The sequence below is a fragment of the Chenopodium quinoa genome, unplaced genomic scaffold (genome assembly GCF_001683475.1).
Source record: "Chenopodium quinoa cultivar QQ74 unplaced genomic scaffold, ASM168347v1, whole genome shotgun sequence".
Classification (NCBI taxonomy): Eukaryota; Viridiplantae; Streptophyta; class Magnoliopsida; order Caryophyllales; family Amaranthaceae; genus Chenopodium; species Chenopodium quinoa.
This window is the reverse complement of record NW_018744239.1, coordinates 8,149,031-8,163,920: the sequence shown is the minus strand read 5'-3', so window position 1 is coordinate 8,163,920 and position 14,890 is coordinate 8,149,031. Positions and strand designations below refer to the sequence as shown.

General features: G+C 31.8%; 1 protein-coding gene and 1 long non-coding RNA gene across 2 annotated transcripts; both read right to left on the bottom strand.

Annotated features, from left to right (window-relative positions):
• Nucleotides 1–3,261: 3,261 nt before the first annotated feature.
• LOC110694560 lies at nt 3,262–4,500 on the bottom strand. Its single transcript, XR_002505904.1, has 2 exons — nt 4,201–4,500; nt 3,262–3,574 (listed from the first exon to the last, which is right to left on the bottom strand). It is a non-coding gene; the product is annotated as an uncharacterized LOC110694560 (long non-coding RNA).
• A 4,261-nt stretch (nt 4,501–8,761) lies between these two features.
• Nucleotides 8,762–13,007, bottom strand: LOC110694451 (chaperone protein DnaJ-like). Its single transcript, XM_021871623.1, has 5 exons — nt 12,469–13,007; nt 10,700–10,787; nt 10,523–10,593; nt 10,214–10,270; nt 8,762–9,423 (listed from the first exon to the last, which is right to left on the bottom strand). The coding sequence occupies exons 1-5, from the start codon at nt 12,568–12,570 to the stop codon at nt 9,214–9,216; spliced, it is 528 nt and encodes a 175-aa protein (XP_021727315.1). The 5' UTR covers nt 12,571–13,007; the 3' UTR covers nt 8,762–9,213.
• Between the last annotated feature and the right edge of the window lie 1,883 nt (nt 13,008–14,890).

Here is a 14,890-nt window from a genome sequence, read left to right as displayed (position 1 = left end):
GGCTCCGTAAGGCTCTATATGGTCTAAAACAAGCTCCCAGGGCTTGGTATCAGCGTTTTGCTAACTATTTTTTGCAGATGGGGTTTGTCATTGCTAAGAATGACAATTCTTTATTCATTTTCCGTCACGGGAATGATATGGCATATTTACAATTATATGATGACGATATTGTGTTGGTTACATCCTCAGATTTGTTACGTGAGCGCATCATCTCTCACTTACGTACACGACTTCCTATGACTGATTTAGGTCCTCTGAATTTTTTTCTGGGCATTGTTGTTACACGTACTCCATCATATCTGTTTTCATCACAGCAGAAATATGCATAGGAAATCTTAGAGCGTGCAGGTATGGCCAGTTGTAAACCTACGGCGACTCTTGTGGATACCTAATCCAAGCTAAGTGTAGAGACAGGGCCTAAATGTCATGATCCAACACTTTATCGTAGTCTTGCAGGTGCACTACAATACCTCACTTTTACTCGCCCTGATATAGCATATGCAGTTCATCAAGTTTGTTTATTCATGCATGACCCCAGAGAGGCTCATTATGATGCATTGAAACGCATCCTGCATTACATTTAGGGCTCCATTGATCACGGGTTACATTTATATCCTTCATCATCTGTGAACTTGATCACCTATATTGATGCAGATTGGGAAGGGTGTCCAGACACTCGTCAGTCAACCTCGGGTTTTTGTTTCTTTCTAGGGGAAAATCTCATTTCCTGGTCTTCTAAGCGTCAACCTACTCTTTCTAAATCAAGTGCAGAGGCAGAATATAGAGGCGTCACAAACGTTGTCTCCAAGGCATGTTGGCTTTGTAATCTTCTTTTAGAGTTACAATGTCTTCTCTGGCAGGCCACTATTGTTTATTGTGATAAAAAAACAAAATTAATCCTTCCATATGTAGTAATGTCTATCAATAAAAACTTTCCAAACAAATAGATTTAATTTCCAATTTATAAACTTTCCAATTTATGACATAATTCCAAAATCAATTTTCCTCACCTAAGTGTGCACACCCCCCAAGCAAGTTAAACTATACTCGAGGAAAGACCAGATCATACAAAGTTCATGGTCATACTTAACCACTCCCGGGTAGAGGGACAACAAATATTAATACTCAAGCCCATAATGAGCTGCAAATTTAATTCAATTCCTTTATAATAAATAAATTTAATTTAATTCAAACATGATTTCAAAATCAATCCTTTAAACAATTTATTCAAACAATCAAACAAAAATTATTCAAAAATATACATATATAGAAAAACCTTTATCAAAGGTCCAGCCATCTATACATACCTCATCCTTCAAGAATTATTATCCCACCACTTACAATCACAAACGATCTCCTAAACAAACATTATAATTATGTTTTAAATAAAATTTAAAGATTAAAACTTTATAAAGTTATAACTTTGAAAGGAAATATATATTTTAGAAAACTAACCATGGAAGAATTAAAGGAATAGGATTAAAAGATTGGATTCGCGTTAGAAAAGATAGGCAGAACTTGTAGAGGCCATAACTTCTAGAATATAACTGCGAATAGGGTTATTTTTGTGCCTAAACTCAAGGATTTTTTGATAGGAACAACTTTATGTGAAATAGTAAAATTCTAAAAATGAGCAGAAGTGCCTGAAAAATGGATTTAAATTATACAGGTTAATTATCCTACAAAAAGGTTTAGAAAATAGGAAAAGGTTTAGGGAAAAGAAAGTTAAGAGAAAAGAAGAGAATTGGGTTTTGGTGTGAAGAAAATGAGAGGTGAGGGGTATTTATAGTGTTTATGGTGTATGGAATTAGGGTTTTATGAATAACAAAAGATAGAATTTAGTGTGTGAAAAGAAATAAGATTATTATTGATATATTTTTTTTATTTCTACAAAGATAATTAGGAAAATAAAAAAGTTTATCATTTAATAATTTAAGGTGTGAAAAGATAGAACTTAAAGTGTGAAAAGGAATGAATTACAGCAGGTTTTGTGTGTGGTTGGCCACACGGTGTGGCCAACTTATACACAAGTAACTCCCGACAAAGTAATCCCTTACTAACCTAGTAAGTAGTAATCCCTGAGCAATTAACCCTTGACCGACCTAGTAACCCCTGACCAAGTAACCCCTCCGACCTAGTAACCCTTGACCGACCAAGTAACCCCTGACCATGTAACCCCTAAACGACTAGTAACTCCAGACCTAGTAACCCTTGACCAACCTAGTAACCCCTGACCGACCTAGTAACCCTTAACCTAACCACCAATTCCACCGTAAGCAGCCACCAAACCACCAATTCCAACCACCACAACAATTAACATTCTCCCCAAGACCAGCCGCGCGCCTCCAGCCACCATCACGACCAGCCGCCCACCTCCAGCCACCAACACGACCAGCCACCATCCACCAACACAACCAGTTTAGCCATCGCAATTCACCAATCGCCACCAATCACACCGCAATTCATTAGCCGCGACACCACAACTCCATCTACTTCCTCCTCTTCTTCTACACCTCCACGCTGCGATGGCTGCTACGAATCCTAAAAAAATCTGGAAATTGGAGGATTAATTGAAGGACAAAAGAAAAGAGGAGAGAGAAAGAGGAGAGAGAATCTGGAAAATTGGCCTAAGAAACCACTTTAGAGGCCGGGGGTCTTAAGCTTAGTGGTCTCTTAAGTTAAGAAACCACCTTTTATAGAGGGTTTGTTTGCTCAACTTAAGAAACCCCTCTTTGACAGAAGGGGTTTCTTAAATACATCTGAACTAATATTTCAAAGCATTAAAGGAACCCTTTTTTTTCAGGGGTTTCTTTGATTCATTAAAGAAACCGTTTTTTGTAAAGAGGGGTTTCGTATATTACATCCCTCCGTCCCACAATATAATTTCTGTTTTCCTATTTTGGAGACTCAAAATGTTGTTCATGTTTCTATTTTTGGATAGTATGTAAAGATCATTATACCCTCTTTTTTTTTAACTTTATTCATTGAACTTTTTTCCACTTTCTCTATCTAACTTTTGTATAATTGTACTTTTCACTTTTTTTCCTCTTAAATTATCCACTTGTCTTGTACTTTTGTCTAGCTTTTTTCCACTTTTAATGTACTTTTACCGCTTCTTCTCCCATTTCTTAAATACTGTGAAAAAAAAAACACATTATGAACTATATTATGGGACAGAGGGAGTACAAAAGAGACTACTTTCTAAACAGGGAGTCTCTTAGATATGTTCGAAATTAAAAAAAAAAATTATATACTGCAATATAACTGTCAAATATGTACTACTTCGTATATATGAATATGATAGCTATACAACAATCATATACAATAATTCTATTTCATGCCTTTCGTAGATTAATACAGTTACAAATCCCACATAATTAATACTACAAGCTCAAAAAAAAAAATTATACTTAATATTATTGCCATATAAAATTACATACATAATAAAAAACTTTTACAATAACTAATTATCTAAAACCACTAAACAAATGACGATTTTCTCCATACAAAAATTGATATACTTCCATCATGTTGTTAGATTCTTTAAATTCAATTGTTGAATATTGATTTGTACCTACAAAGCACACAAAATTAACCTAATTCACAAATCAAAGGTTACAACAAATAAAACAATTTTTAAAAAGCCGAACTTAAAATTAATTAAAAAATATCCAAATTTTTTTGGAAAGGAATATAATAAAAAACAAAATATGCAGAGTAGTATGAACAGTTTCAAAAAAAAAAAAATAGACTCAATACTAACAATTGTGGGTCAAAAACAAAATTACATCATGTTAAACCAAAAATGAATATCAAATCTAAATCCGAAAATATGTAAAAATCTTATAAAAAAATGAAAATAAACATTTCAAATCATGAACCGATCAAATCTTAAACAAGTTTGATTGAAAACGCTATAAAAATAACTAAAATATAACCGGAAAAAAAAATATATATCGTATAAGAAACTGAAAAAAGGAGATCTAAAAAATTAAGAAATATATGAACAGATAGATAATTTTTTTTGTTGAAAATCATATTTTGAACCAGATCTTTAAAAAAAATGTGAACGAAAATAAAATAACTGATCAAAAAGAAATTCAAAAGTAAGATTTGTATGAAATGATGATTAAAAACAAAATTAAAGGAAAAAAATTGGTTAAAAAATGATTCATAATAATAATAATTGATTACTCTTACCGTTAATTGCATGCTCCCTTAATAGATCGATAAAAGAATGCTCAACATCTGCGCGCTTGAATAGAAAGCTAAGAAAGAGGAGGCCTCAATGGAGGAAAAAGATAATAAATGTAGTGTTTATGTAGGGAGGCTTCAATGGAAGAAAAAGAAGAAAAGAAGAGAATGGGGCGACTGATCTAAGAGAAATGAAGAATAGTTAGGGTTAGTTAGGTGGGGGATCCGAATTTATTTACTTCCTAAAGGTTTTTTTGTTTTTTTTTAATAAATTTAGTACGAGTACTAAAGTTTGATTTACTAAGAAACAAAAAAAATATTTAAATAATATAAGAAACCCTTTTCATTAAAAGTGGTTCCTTAAACAGTAGTAAATTTGTAGAAATAAATAAGAAATCATTTTTCTTTGGAGGGAGTTTCTTATATTCATGTATAAGAGACCCCTTATATGAGAAAATAGATTTCTTTCATTAAGAAACCCCTTATTTGATAAAGGGGTTTCTTTTTAGTGATTCTTTTGGACAATTTTGTAGCAGTAACTGGGGAATTAATTGAAGAAAAGAAGAAGATGGAACCCTAAAAATTAAAAAGGGGAAATCTAGGGAATTAATCGAAGAATAGAAGAAAAGAGGAGAAGAGAAGAGAGAGAACGTGGTGTTGAATAATAAAATAACACCGTGTGGCAAGCCACATATGAAAGTTTGTGATGAATTTAAGTGTGAAAAGATATAGGATTTACACTGGTTTTTAATTTAGGAAATTAATTAGGAAAATACAAGAATTTATCATTAGGTAAAATAATAACTAAAAATATGATTAAATACATCAAATATTTGGCAACCATAACCTAATAATTATCATAATTTTTTATATATATATATATAATGATAAAATCGAAAATCATAATCAGTTCGAAAATTCAATAATTAATTAATGGAAAAATTGTCATTAATAATACAACCTTTGGCCCGTTTTTTTCTTTTTAAATAATACAACCTTTGGATTATACTTGAATATTACAACCTTTGGAAGGTCTTAACTTTAAACAAGACAAAACCGGATGCAACCTGATAAACAAGTTAACAATGCCACGTGTCGCTATATGATTGGCTTAAATAAAAAAATATATTTATTTTTTCTTTTCTCTCTACTTTCCCCTAACACCACCACTGCTTCACCCAATCCCACCACCACAACACAACTCCGGTCCCCATCCCCACCACCAGAACCGGCCCCTTCCCTTCCCGATCACCGCTGCCAACCCCAAGCCCCCCACAACCAGTCCGAAACTCCCCACCGCACCATAGCAGGCCCGACTTTCGACCACCGTTGCCAACGCCCACCACCAAAAAACTCCCACACTTCTCGATTTCTCCCCATCCTGACCACAGTAGCCCCAATTCTTCTTCTTCCCGACCTCAGCAGCCCTAGTTCCTCCCTTCCCGACCACCGATTCCACCCCCTCCGTCCATTATCGAAACCCCTTCAAATTCCGCAAATTTCACAGCTAGTTGGGCGAGGAAGGTAAATTCAACAGTCGGTCGATTGGGTGGGGATTGGGGAAGGGTAAAGTTGGGGTGGTCGGAGGTCAGGCTGTCGGGGTTGTGGGTGAAGGTAGGCTTGGGGTTGGGGGAGGTCGGATGCCCACCATGGCTGGCGGGGGAAGGGAGTTGGGAAGGATTTTTTTAATTTTATTTGTTTTATATAAATTGTCTATTTAAGAAAATCAAATTTTAATATTCAGACCAATTACACGACGACATGTGTCATAGGTAGCCGGTTTAGTAGGTTTATAAGTTTTTTGTCTTATTTAAAGTTAAGACCCCCCCAAAGGTTGTAATATTCAAGTAGTATTATTTTAAGAAAACGGGACAAGGATGTATTATTAATGGCAATTTTTCCTTAATTAATTAAAAATCCGAAAATAACATTATAAAATCTAAAAATTTAGGATAAATATGATATCATTTAAATTTTATCATGACCAAGAATTTGAAGCTAGGTAAGTTCTATAAAATGGAAATGATTAATTTTGACTTGCACGGTCAAAATATTGTAAAAAACTCAAGATATTTCAAAATAATTAATTAAATATTTATTTCAAAAGATAAAATCACTTTGAAAATCAAAAAATTAATTTCCATAATTAATAATTAATTTTCAGAATTTTTAAGATGATAATTAATAATTAGATTTAATTAATCCATAAATCCAAAATTAAATAAATAAAATCTGAAAATTAATTTATAAATTGATAAATCACTAAAATAAATGGCGTAGTTTAGTTCAATAAATTTTGGAATATTATTATGTGATAAATTATAAAATTAGACATTAATAAATCAAAATATAATTAAATAAGGCTATAAAATCTGAAAGTCATAAAATTAATTATATCTACTCCAATATTTTGGCGCCTAAATTTGAACTCTTATTTTGGCTCTTATATTCAAATAATATAAAATTACTAAAATACCCTTTTTGAATTAAAATAATTAAGAAAAATAATTCTCAAAATTACGGGGTATTACCCTCTACTAACTAATTGGCCCCACAAAACCCCTTACTCTCTTCTCTCTCCACAACTTATACCCTATTACCTATTATTTAATAAATTCAACTAACTTTCCTGAAACTCCGTGAAATTCAAAACATTTTATTTATTTAAACACGGAGAGAGTACATATTATTTGTGTTTGAAATGAAGGTACATATCCATTATGTGTACGTTTTGTATGCGGCTAGCTACACCATATGACCGCTTGTAAAACAACAAAATAACTCTTATAACACTGACCAAGTAACCCATGTAATACTGACCAAGTAAAAACCACTATAACGCTATCCGAGTAACCCCTATAACACTGACGAAATAACACCTATAATACTAATCAAGTAACCCTATAACAGTAACGAAATAACCCACATGATGACTGGCCACACGATGTGGCCAACCACATATAAAAATTTGTGATCCACTATAAGGATTTTATAAATTAGGAAAAAAAAAAAAAAAAAAACCATACGTAAATGGATTTTCATTACTAGGAACATTACCCCTCATTAGGCCAATTGACCAGATTGGTAAATAAAAAAGACCCCTAGCGAAAATTTGGTAAAAAAAATTACTCCGACGACAATTTGGTAAAAGAAAAATCATCTCATACAACAATAACCCAAAATAAACAAAAGTTTCCAACAAACTACCTGCCTATGCTTAATTTAGTTCGTTTTTCGTGGTTTCTTACCTAACTTTCTAACCCCTTTTTTTCAAAATTAACAATTTGAAGAAAATTATTATGTAATTTTTTTTTATTGAAGGAAGTGTAAATATTATTTTTCACTTAATTTTCCTACCCCTTATTAACGAATTTTTTTTTAAATAAATTAGATATTGAGATTTATAAGCAAAATAAAAGGAGATACATTAATTTTAATTTTTAAATGAGAAAAAACACAATAATATATTAAATTAGAAAATTTGAAGATTTTGTCGAAAAAATTTGATATTTTGGCCTAAATGTTGCCTGAGATTAATTTTTTTACCAAATTGTTGCATGGAATTAACTTTTTTTTTTTTTTTATTTACCATATTGACGCCGGAGTTATTTTTACCAAATTGTCGCTAGGGTTTTTTTATTTATTTACCAATCTGGTCAATTGACCCCCTCGTACTTCCTCTTTTGCGAAATCGCGCCTATAATTCATTCTTATTACCACCCTTATTACATTCTTAATAAATGAGCCGCAAAACCTTTCAATGTATTAAGGGAGTAATCTAGTAAAAAAGTGATTTGCCTAGTTCTTTTCCACAACACCACAACATAGACGAGACCTAGCAATCCTGATCCGACCTGTGACCCGAATGACCTGACCTGTGACCCGAAAATGACCCAAACCCGAACTAACCCGACCCGACCCGAAATGGAGTTGACTCGAACATGACCAGATGCCCGAAATGAATTGACTCGAAACCCGAACTTGACACGACCCGAAGTGACCCGAAACTCGAAGTGACTCGATCCGATTTAAATCCGAATTGATTAACCCGAATCGACCCGACCCGAAGTGACTCGATCCAAATTTTCTCGATCCGAAGTGACCCGATTGAAGTGAATACGGTGAAATGATGAATTACTTATTTTAGGGCTTCTTTCTTTTCTTTGTAATAGATACTCACGATTTTACTTTATTTTTCCAACTATTTTTTTAAGTGAATTTATTTTGATGACCCGACCCGAATTAACCAGACCTGAATTGACTCGATCCGAAATTAACCTGACGCGAAATTAACCCGAAAATTGGCCCTAAAAATTGACTCGACCCGAGCTTAACCCGACCTGAAGTTAATCCGAAGTGTTGACCCGAAATCCAAATTAACCCGACCCGAATATTTGCTGACCTGAAATTGACTCGACCCGAACCATTTGCCAGGTCTACCATAGACAACAAGTTTACATCATTCCTGAAAAATAAAAAAAAATAAAAATAAAAAAAAAGTTTACATTTTTGCTGACGAGGACACAAGAATGCAAGAGTCTATACAACATATAATGAAGATGTTGCGAAAGATGAATCAGTATCTCTTCCTTGTGAAGCAGACACTACTTTATGGAAATTAAGCAATCTGAAACAATCCTTGCTAATGAGAAATCCAAAAACTGTCAAGCTCTTTCGGAGGTTACAAATACTGCAGAGTAAGATAATCGTTTAGGAGATTCACGTTTGTAAGACTGCACAAAGTCTAGCTCATCACATACTGAGCACTTAAGAGAAGGCAAAACAAAACAAGATTACTCCTATGTATCGTATAAGGGTGTACAAGAAACCAAACACTGATTGACCATCTGAAAAACAAATGTTTTGGACTTTGCAGATATAGCGCTGTCAACTTTACAGCGATCTTTTTCAGTCTTCGGGTTTATATTAGACATCAATGCTCAATTTCGTACTTGTATATGAGCAATCACAGTCAAATTTCCCCTTTAGCTAGGCTCTCAACAAGATGTTAGGTTTCATCTACCTACAATAACTGCTCATTCCAAACACCCCAAAACTTGAGCTAGCTGTCGTGGAATCCTGTCTAATTGACTGAGCATCTTGCTGTAATATGCCAGAGCATCCTTGGTTGCTGGCTACTGAAGGACTAGAGAACCATTGAGGCGATTGAAATCCTTGAACCATCTCGGCAAACATACTTTGAAGGTCCTCCATGCTATTGCATTTTTCCTGTGAACATTAAAATGTATACATCAGAATTATGAAGTAATCAAACAATTTGCAATGCAAGTATCTACAAGTTTCTACAAACATATAATTGAACACAGGGAATAAGTCACGCAACAAAAATCTAGACCAAAAGATCAACAAGTACTCAATTATTTGTCTCTACTAGCATATTCAAGCTTTTTCTTATTTCATACATGATGTGTAATGAAGTTATGTTTTCGATTCACACTTACTGATTATCAAGCCAGATCTGACTAGAAACACTGACTGTCATTGTCATTGCAAGATATATGATATGGTTGGTGAGCCTAAAGATAAGCAATAGACCAGAAGTTAAGCATGTGAACTGATTTCTGAAGCTACTAGTTCGTCCCCCCCCCCCCCCCCCCAACCAATCTTAACTGCAGCTCCTAGTGAGTTCATGATACTGATAAGATTTGGGTATTTAATTAATCGGATCATATATGAAAATTATTATTGGCCTTGCACTTATCTGGCGGTGATCCAGCTAATCACGTCAATGGATAATGTTGAGGTTAAGGGCATTAATCATGCAGAACAAGTAATTTTAGAATTGCATATTCAGAATGAAAAAGCTTGAGAGATTGCCAAAACACAAACTTAACATTTTCAATTAGTTGTCAAAGCATTTACTTTCTACAAAAATCTTAATGTTTTACTTTCTGCAAATTGGAAAGGAGAACTTGTACACAAGTTTAGCATCAATATGTTGAACTCGTGCACATATTCAAGGGTAATTACAGACAAAAAAAAATGTTTTAGTGCTTACCTCTTCTCTGACTTGAGACATAAGTGACAACAATTCTTGCATAAAATCACAGAACCCCTGTTTCCACATTAAAATTCACTTTGTTCAGAACATAATCATATTTCGAAACCAGCCAATTCATATGAACACACATTTGAAGTAACAAGGAGAATGAATCAATACTATGCTTAAAACAAGAGGAACGCAAGGACTAAGGAGTATCCTGGAACCAATTAGTATTCACACAATTTCCCACGAAATAATACATTCCTCTCTAAGCATACTTGTATACTACAACATTAATTTGAATAAGAAATCATTGTACCATACCTCATCCACTTCTCCAATGGGATCATACATGCCTACATCATACAATGTCCTCTTTGTGGGATCTGACAACACTAAACCAATACACGATTTTCAGTTAAAATCACCTTCATAGCATTTCTAATGTTTGCAAACACTAAATTGAGCAGGAACAACAAAATATATACTACACCATAGTACCTGAATAAGCCTCCTGGATTTTCTGAAATTTCTTCTTAGCCTCTACAAGCATGGCCGGATTATTTGCCCACTTGTCAGGATGCCATTGCTGCAATATAAACAAAATCAAATAATCATTATTTAACTCTCCTAACACATATTTCTTTCAATGAACCAAAAATTAACAAGTACAATCTTTAACAGCTCGTTTCGTAAGCGATAATAGATGGTTGTAAATGGTAATGGGATAAATTAGTACTTCGTACAAGTATATAGGTTTGTATGCAAAATCAATGTCAGTTTCCATGGTAATGATAGTTCATCCCAAGTTATACTTCGTATCTTTTTATTTACCAATATTCACTACCATCCATTAGTCCATTACCATTTGGGATTGGTACTAGATAGTAATGGACAATTACGAAATTAAATTGTGTTTAAGGATGAGGTTACATTATTAAAGACATAAGAATTTACTTAATACACGTACTACCTCAAGTTTATTTTTTTAATTTTACTATCTTGACTTTTTCACACTTGTCAATGAAAATTTTTGACCAAGAGGTGTCAATTTGGGTAATTAGATTAGGTTTGGTGAAGTCAGTCAGATTACGTTTATTTCAAATTTGAATCATGCTAGATTATTATGTTTAAATTAAAATTTTCACTAATATTATTCGGTTCAGTTTCAAATTGAGTCAATCGGATCAGATCCAAAAACACGAAGTTTGACCATTAATATTTTTTAGTTATTGATAGTAAATGAAAATAATTAAAACTCAATGTTCACGGACCATACTTCGTAACAATTCAAACAAAATCTCACATGACTACGTTTCTTATGTATAAATCAATAACATTAGTCGAAGTAAAACTTGTGAATAAAAGTAAAGTCAAAACGTCTAAATCAAACAAAAAACCCAAACAAACAAACAAACAAACCATCTAAGGGAATAACACTCAAATCATTCTCATCACAAATTCACAGTTATTTATATCGGATACAAAACGAGTTATCATACTTAATACCAAAGTAACATTGAAGGCCATTTTTTACATTATAGCTAGAAAACTTATCCTCAAATTAAAGATTAGCTAAAAATTGTTTGCCTTTGCCCAAAATTACTGTCTCTAATTTACCGTTATTTATAACACTGACGTGACTATTAGATGTACACAAAAATATTACACCTTTCAACAACTACTCGAACATAGTTCTTAAACTCAATTATAAATTAGAGAAACTACTTAATCAGAGTTTTACAAAATCGAACATCACAAAAAACACTACTCCCTCCGTCCCTTATATTTTACCCCATAATGTAATGTTACTTTATTAAGTTTTGGTTGGAAAAAAGTGATGAAAGAGAAAAGTGATACGGTTAATGGGGTGGTTGTAAGAGTAGAAATGTGGACACATATGTCCAAAAATAGAAGGGAGCAAAATTAAAGGGACAGACAAAAAAGGAAATTGGGGCAAAAATTAAGGGACAGAGGGAGTATAATATATAAGCAATATAGCATAACATTGTCGATAATCACTATATACTTCTATATAATAAAAGTTTAAATCATTTTTTTTACATATAAATCATTAGATTAATTTATTCCAAACAGTTTCACATTAATCTTTTAAACTTATACTCTAATCATTACCTCAAACTTTAAAATCAGACACAAATAAACAAATCAATATTGATAAATCATAAAAATAGATACAAAAAACGTCGCAAAATCTTTAATATCTACTCGTAACACTTAATACAAGTAATTAAGTATGAATAACATACCATAGCTAATTTGCGATAAGCGCGACGAATCTCCTCATTAGAAGAAGCGTTACTTAAACCAAGAACACGGTAATACGACTCCGACGTAACCCCAATCTCCATTACAATTCTCAATAAACTAACAAAATTCCAATTAATTTAGGGTTAAAACAGAAGTTGTACTTTAGTTTATCAAATTATTAAAAGAATTGGGATTAATAGTAGTAGATATTAGAAGATTGGAGATTGGTTGAGATATATATAAAGATGAAGAATGATCAAAGAGAATCTAGAAAATGAAAGGAGTAGAGAAAATATCTTGGGGGACAAAAAGTGGTATGATTGTGTAGAAAGTTCGGGAAGTATGGTTGAAGACATTGTTATTAGCTAAAACGTGTCGATTTGTGTAAGCTTGTTTGTGGTAGATATTTTGAGGGGTGCTTAGATTTTTTTGGGGGTGCTTCTCGTTTCTCTATACTAGATTCTCTTGCATGCTATGGCTCGAGTTTATGTTTTTTTATTTTATTTTTTAAATAATAATATCATTAATGAATAGTCATATGATATGTGAAATAATATTGTTTAGAGTTATGTACTCTTTTTAATCTTAATTTTTTTCCACTTGACTTTTTTCAGGCTCTAAAACGTATCTTAAAACGTATGTATATCTAATTCTATATGAATAAAAATTATATAATAACTTAAAATTTATTAGTATTGACTATAACTAGAACCAAATTAGCGAAATATACAATAAGACAAATACAACAAGATCACGTAAGATTACTCCCTTTGTATTTTTTCTTTTAAGTGAAACGTTTTGACTTTTTGAACTATTCACCTAATCCACTTTGATAAATGTTAGTAAATACACGAAAAAAATATAATCTTGTGGGTATTTGTTGAAATAATCTCAATGAATATAATATATACAATTGTTATAATTTTACTCCATCTGTTCCTAAAAAATTGACACAATTAAACTTGACACACACATTAATGCACTAATTTGACCTTAAATATATAAAATTAAATAATAATAAAAATTTGATATTATAAAACTTTATATCATTATCTTTTGTATATTTCATGATAATAGTTGTTTGTTTATATGTTACTAAAAAAATGGTCAAATTTAGTATATAAATAGTGAAAAAAAGTCAAGCTTGTCAATTATCTATTACAGTACATACTACTAAAAGCAAAACTAAAAAAGGACACTTGGCGACATATTATTACAAAATTTCCCTTCAAAATTACTTGCTTTAAAAAATAAAATCATTGTTATAAGAAAATAATACTAGTCCAACTTATGACTTTCACTTTATATATCCAACTTATGACTTTCACTTTATATAAAATAAAAATCAAACTTCCTGAAATGTCAAATTACCTATTAAAACAATTTAATTATTTTCTCTTGCATGTTTTTTTTTTAATTATTTTAATATTATTTTTTTTCATAATTTTTTAATACTTGGTGAATCGATCATTAATAGTATATTATACCTTTTTTTTATTCATTTATTTTCATTGTAATTATTTGATAATCATCCATTGCACATGATTTAATTAGTTTAAGAAACGAGGTAGTATATATTAGTCAAAGTTTGCATTGACATATGTGCCTAGGAGAAACGTGTTACTTTATAAACAAAACAGGAGGATTAAATCTTATAGATTAACGACAATTGATGGTCAAAGTAATTAAAGTTTCACCCTAAGTATTGACAATGAGGCAAAAAATAAGGATGGACAGAGTACAAGTGTATACAATGGCCAATAATCTTTACTCCTCTATTTCAAAGCAAATGTCCTAATTTATCTTTTGCACTATTCACTTACATTACATTGACCTCTATTGATGCTTAAAATATAAGATTGAATATTTGTCGCATATTATTATTTAGTGTGTTAGAATCATCTCGATCAATGTATAGTTTTTGAATATTAACTTATTGTAATTTAAATTTACCAACAATTAAAGATATTTTTTTAAAGTTTCACATTGGAAAATGCTAAAATGGCCTGGAGCATTTATTTTAAAACAAACGGAATAATTCTTTAAACTTTCGATCGATTTTAGTTTATCCCTCCAGTTTTTCTTAATGGTTTTGGCTCGATTTTCATAAAAATAAAAAATAAAAAATGAAAGTGAGGGATTGCTTAGTTGTTGGTTATAGTTTCCTCCCAGTTTTAGGGGATCATAAGATCGATTCTCATCATCTGCATTTGTAAATCTCTTTTGAAAAAATTCCCTCAAAAAATTATATTCACTCTTAGATGCTTTTTTTTTTTAATTTTATATATATCTCTCTCATCACATGATTTCCACTCCTACCTTTTTTTTATTTATTTTCACTTCCTACAAGTGTAATTTTTAATTCCTTAACGAACCTTAGTTATACAATATTTTACTCCATTAACTCAAGAACCTAAAATT

Bases quoted from the DNA above. Each gene is read 5' to 3' on its own strand.
- LOC110694451 (XM_021871623.1), bottom strand. From the start codon at position 12,570: ATGGAGATTGGGGTTACGTCGGAGTCGTATTACCGTGTTCTTGGTTTA. The intron at 10,271-10,522 runs GTATGGTACAAT...ATGTGGAAACAG, and splicing joins CCATTGGAGAAGTGGATGAG to GGGTTCTGTGATTTTATGCA. The intron at 9,424-10,213 runs GTAAGCACTAAA...TAATGTTCACAG, and splicing joins TGTCTCAAGTCAGAGAAGAG to GAAAAATGCAATAGCATGGA.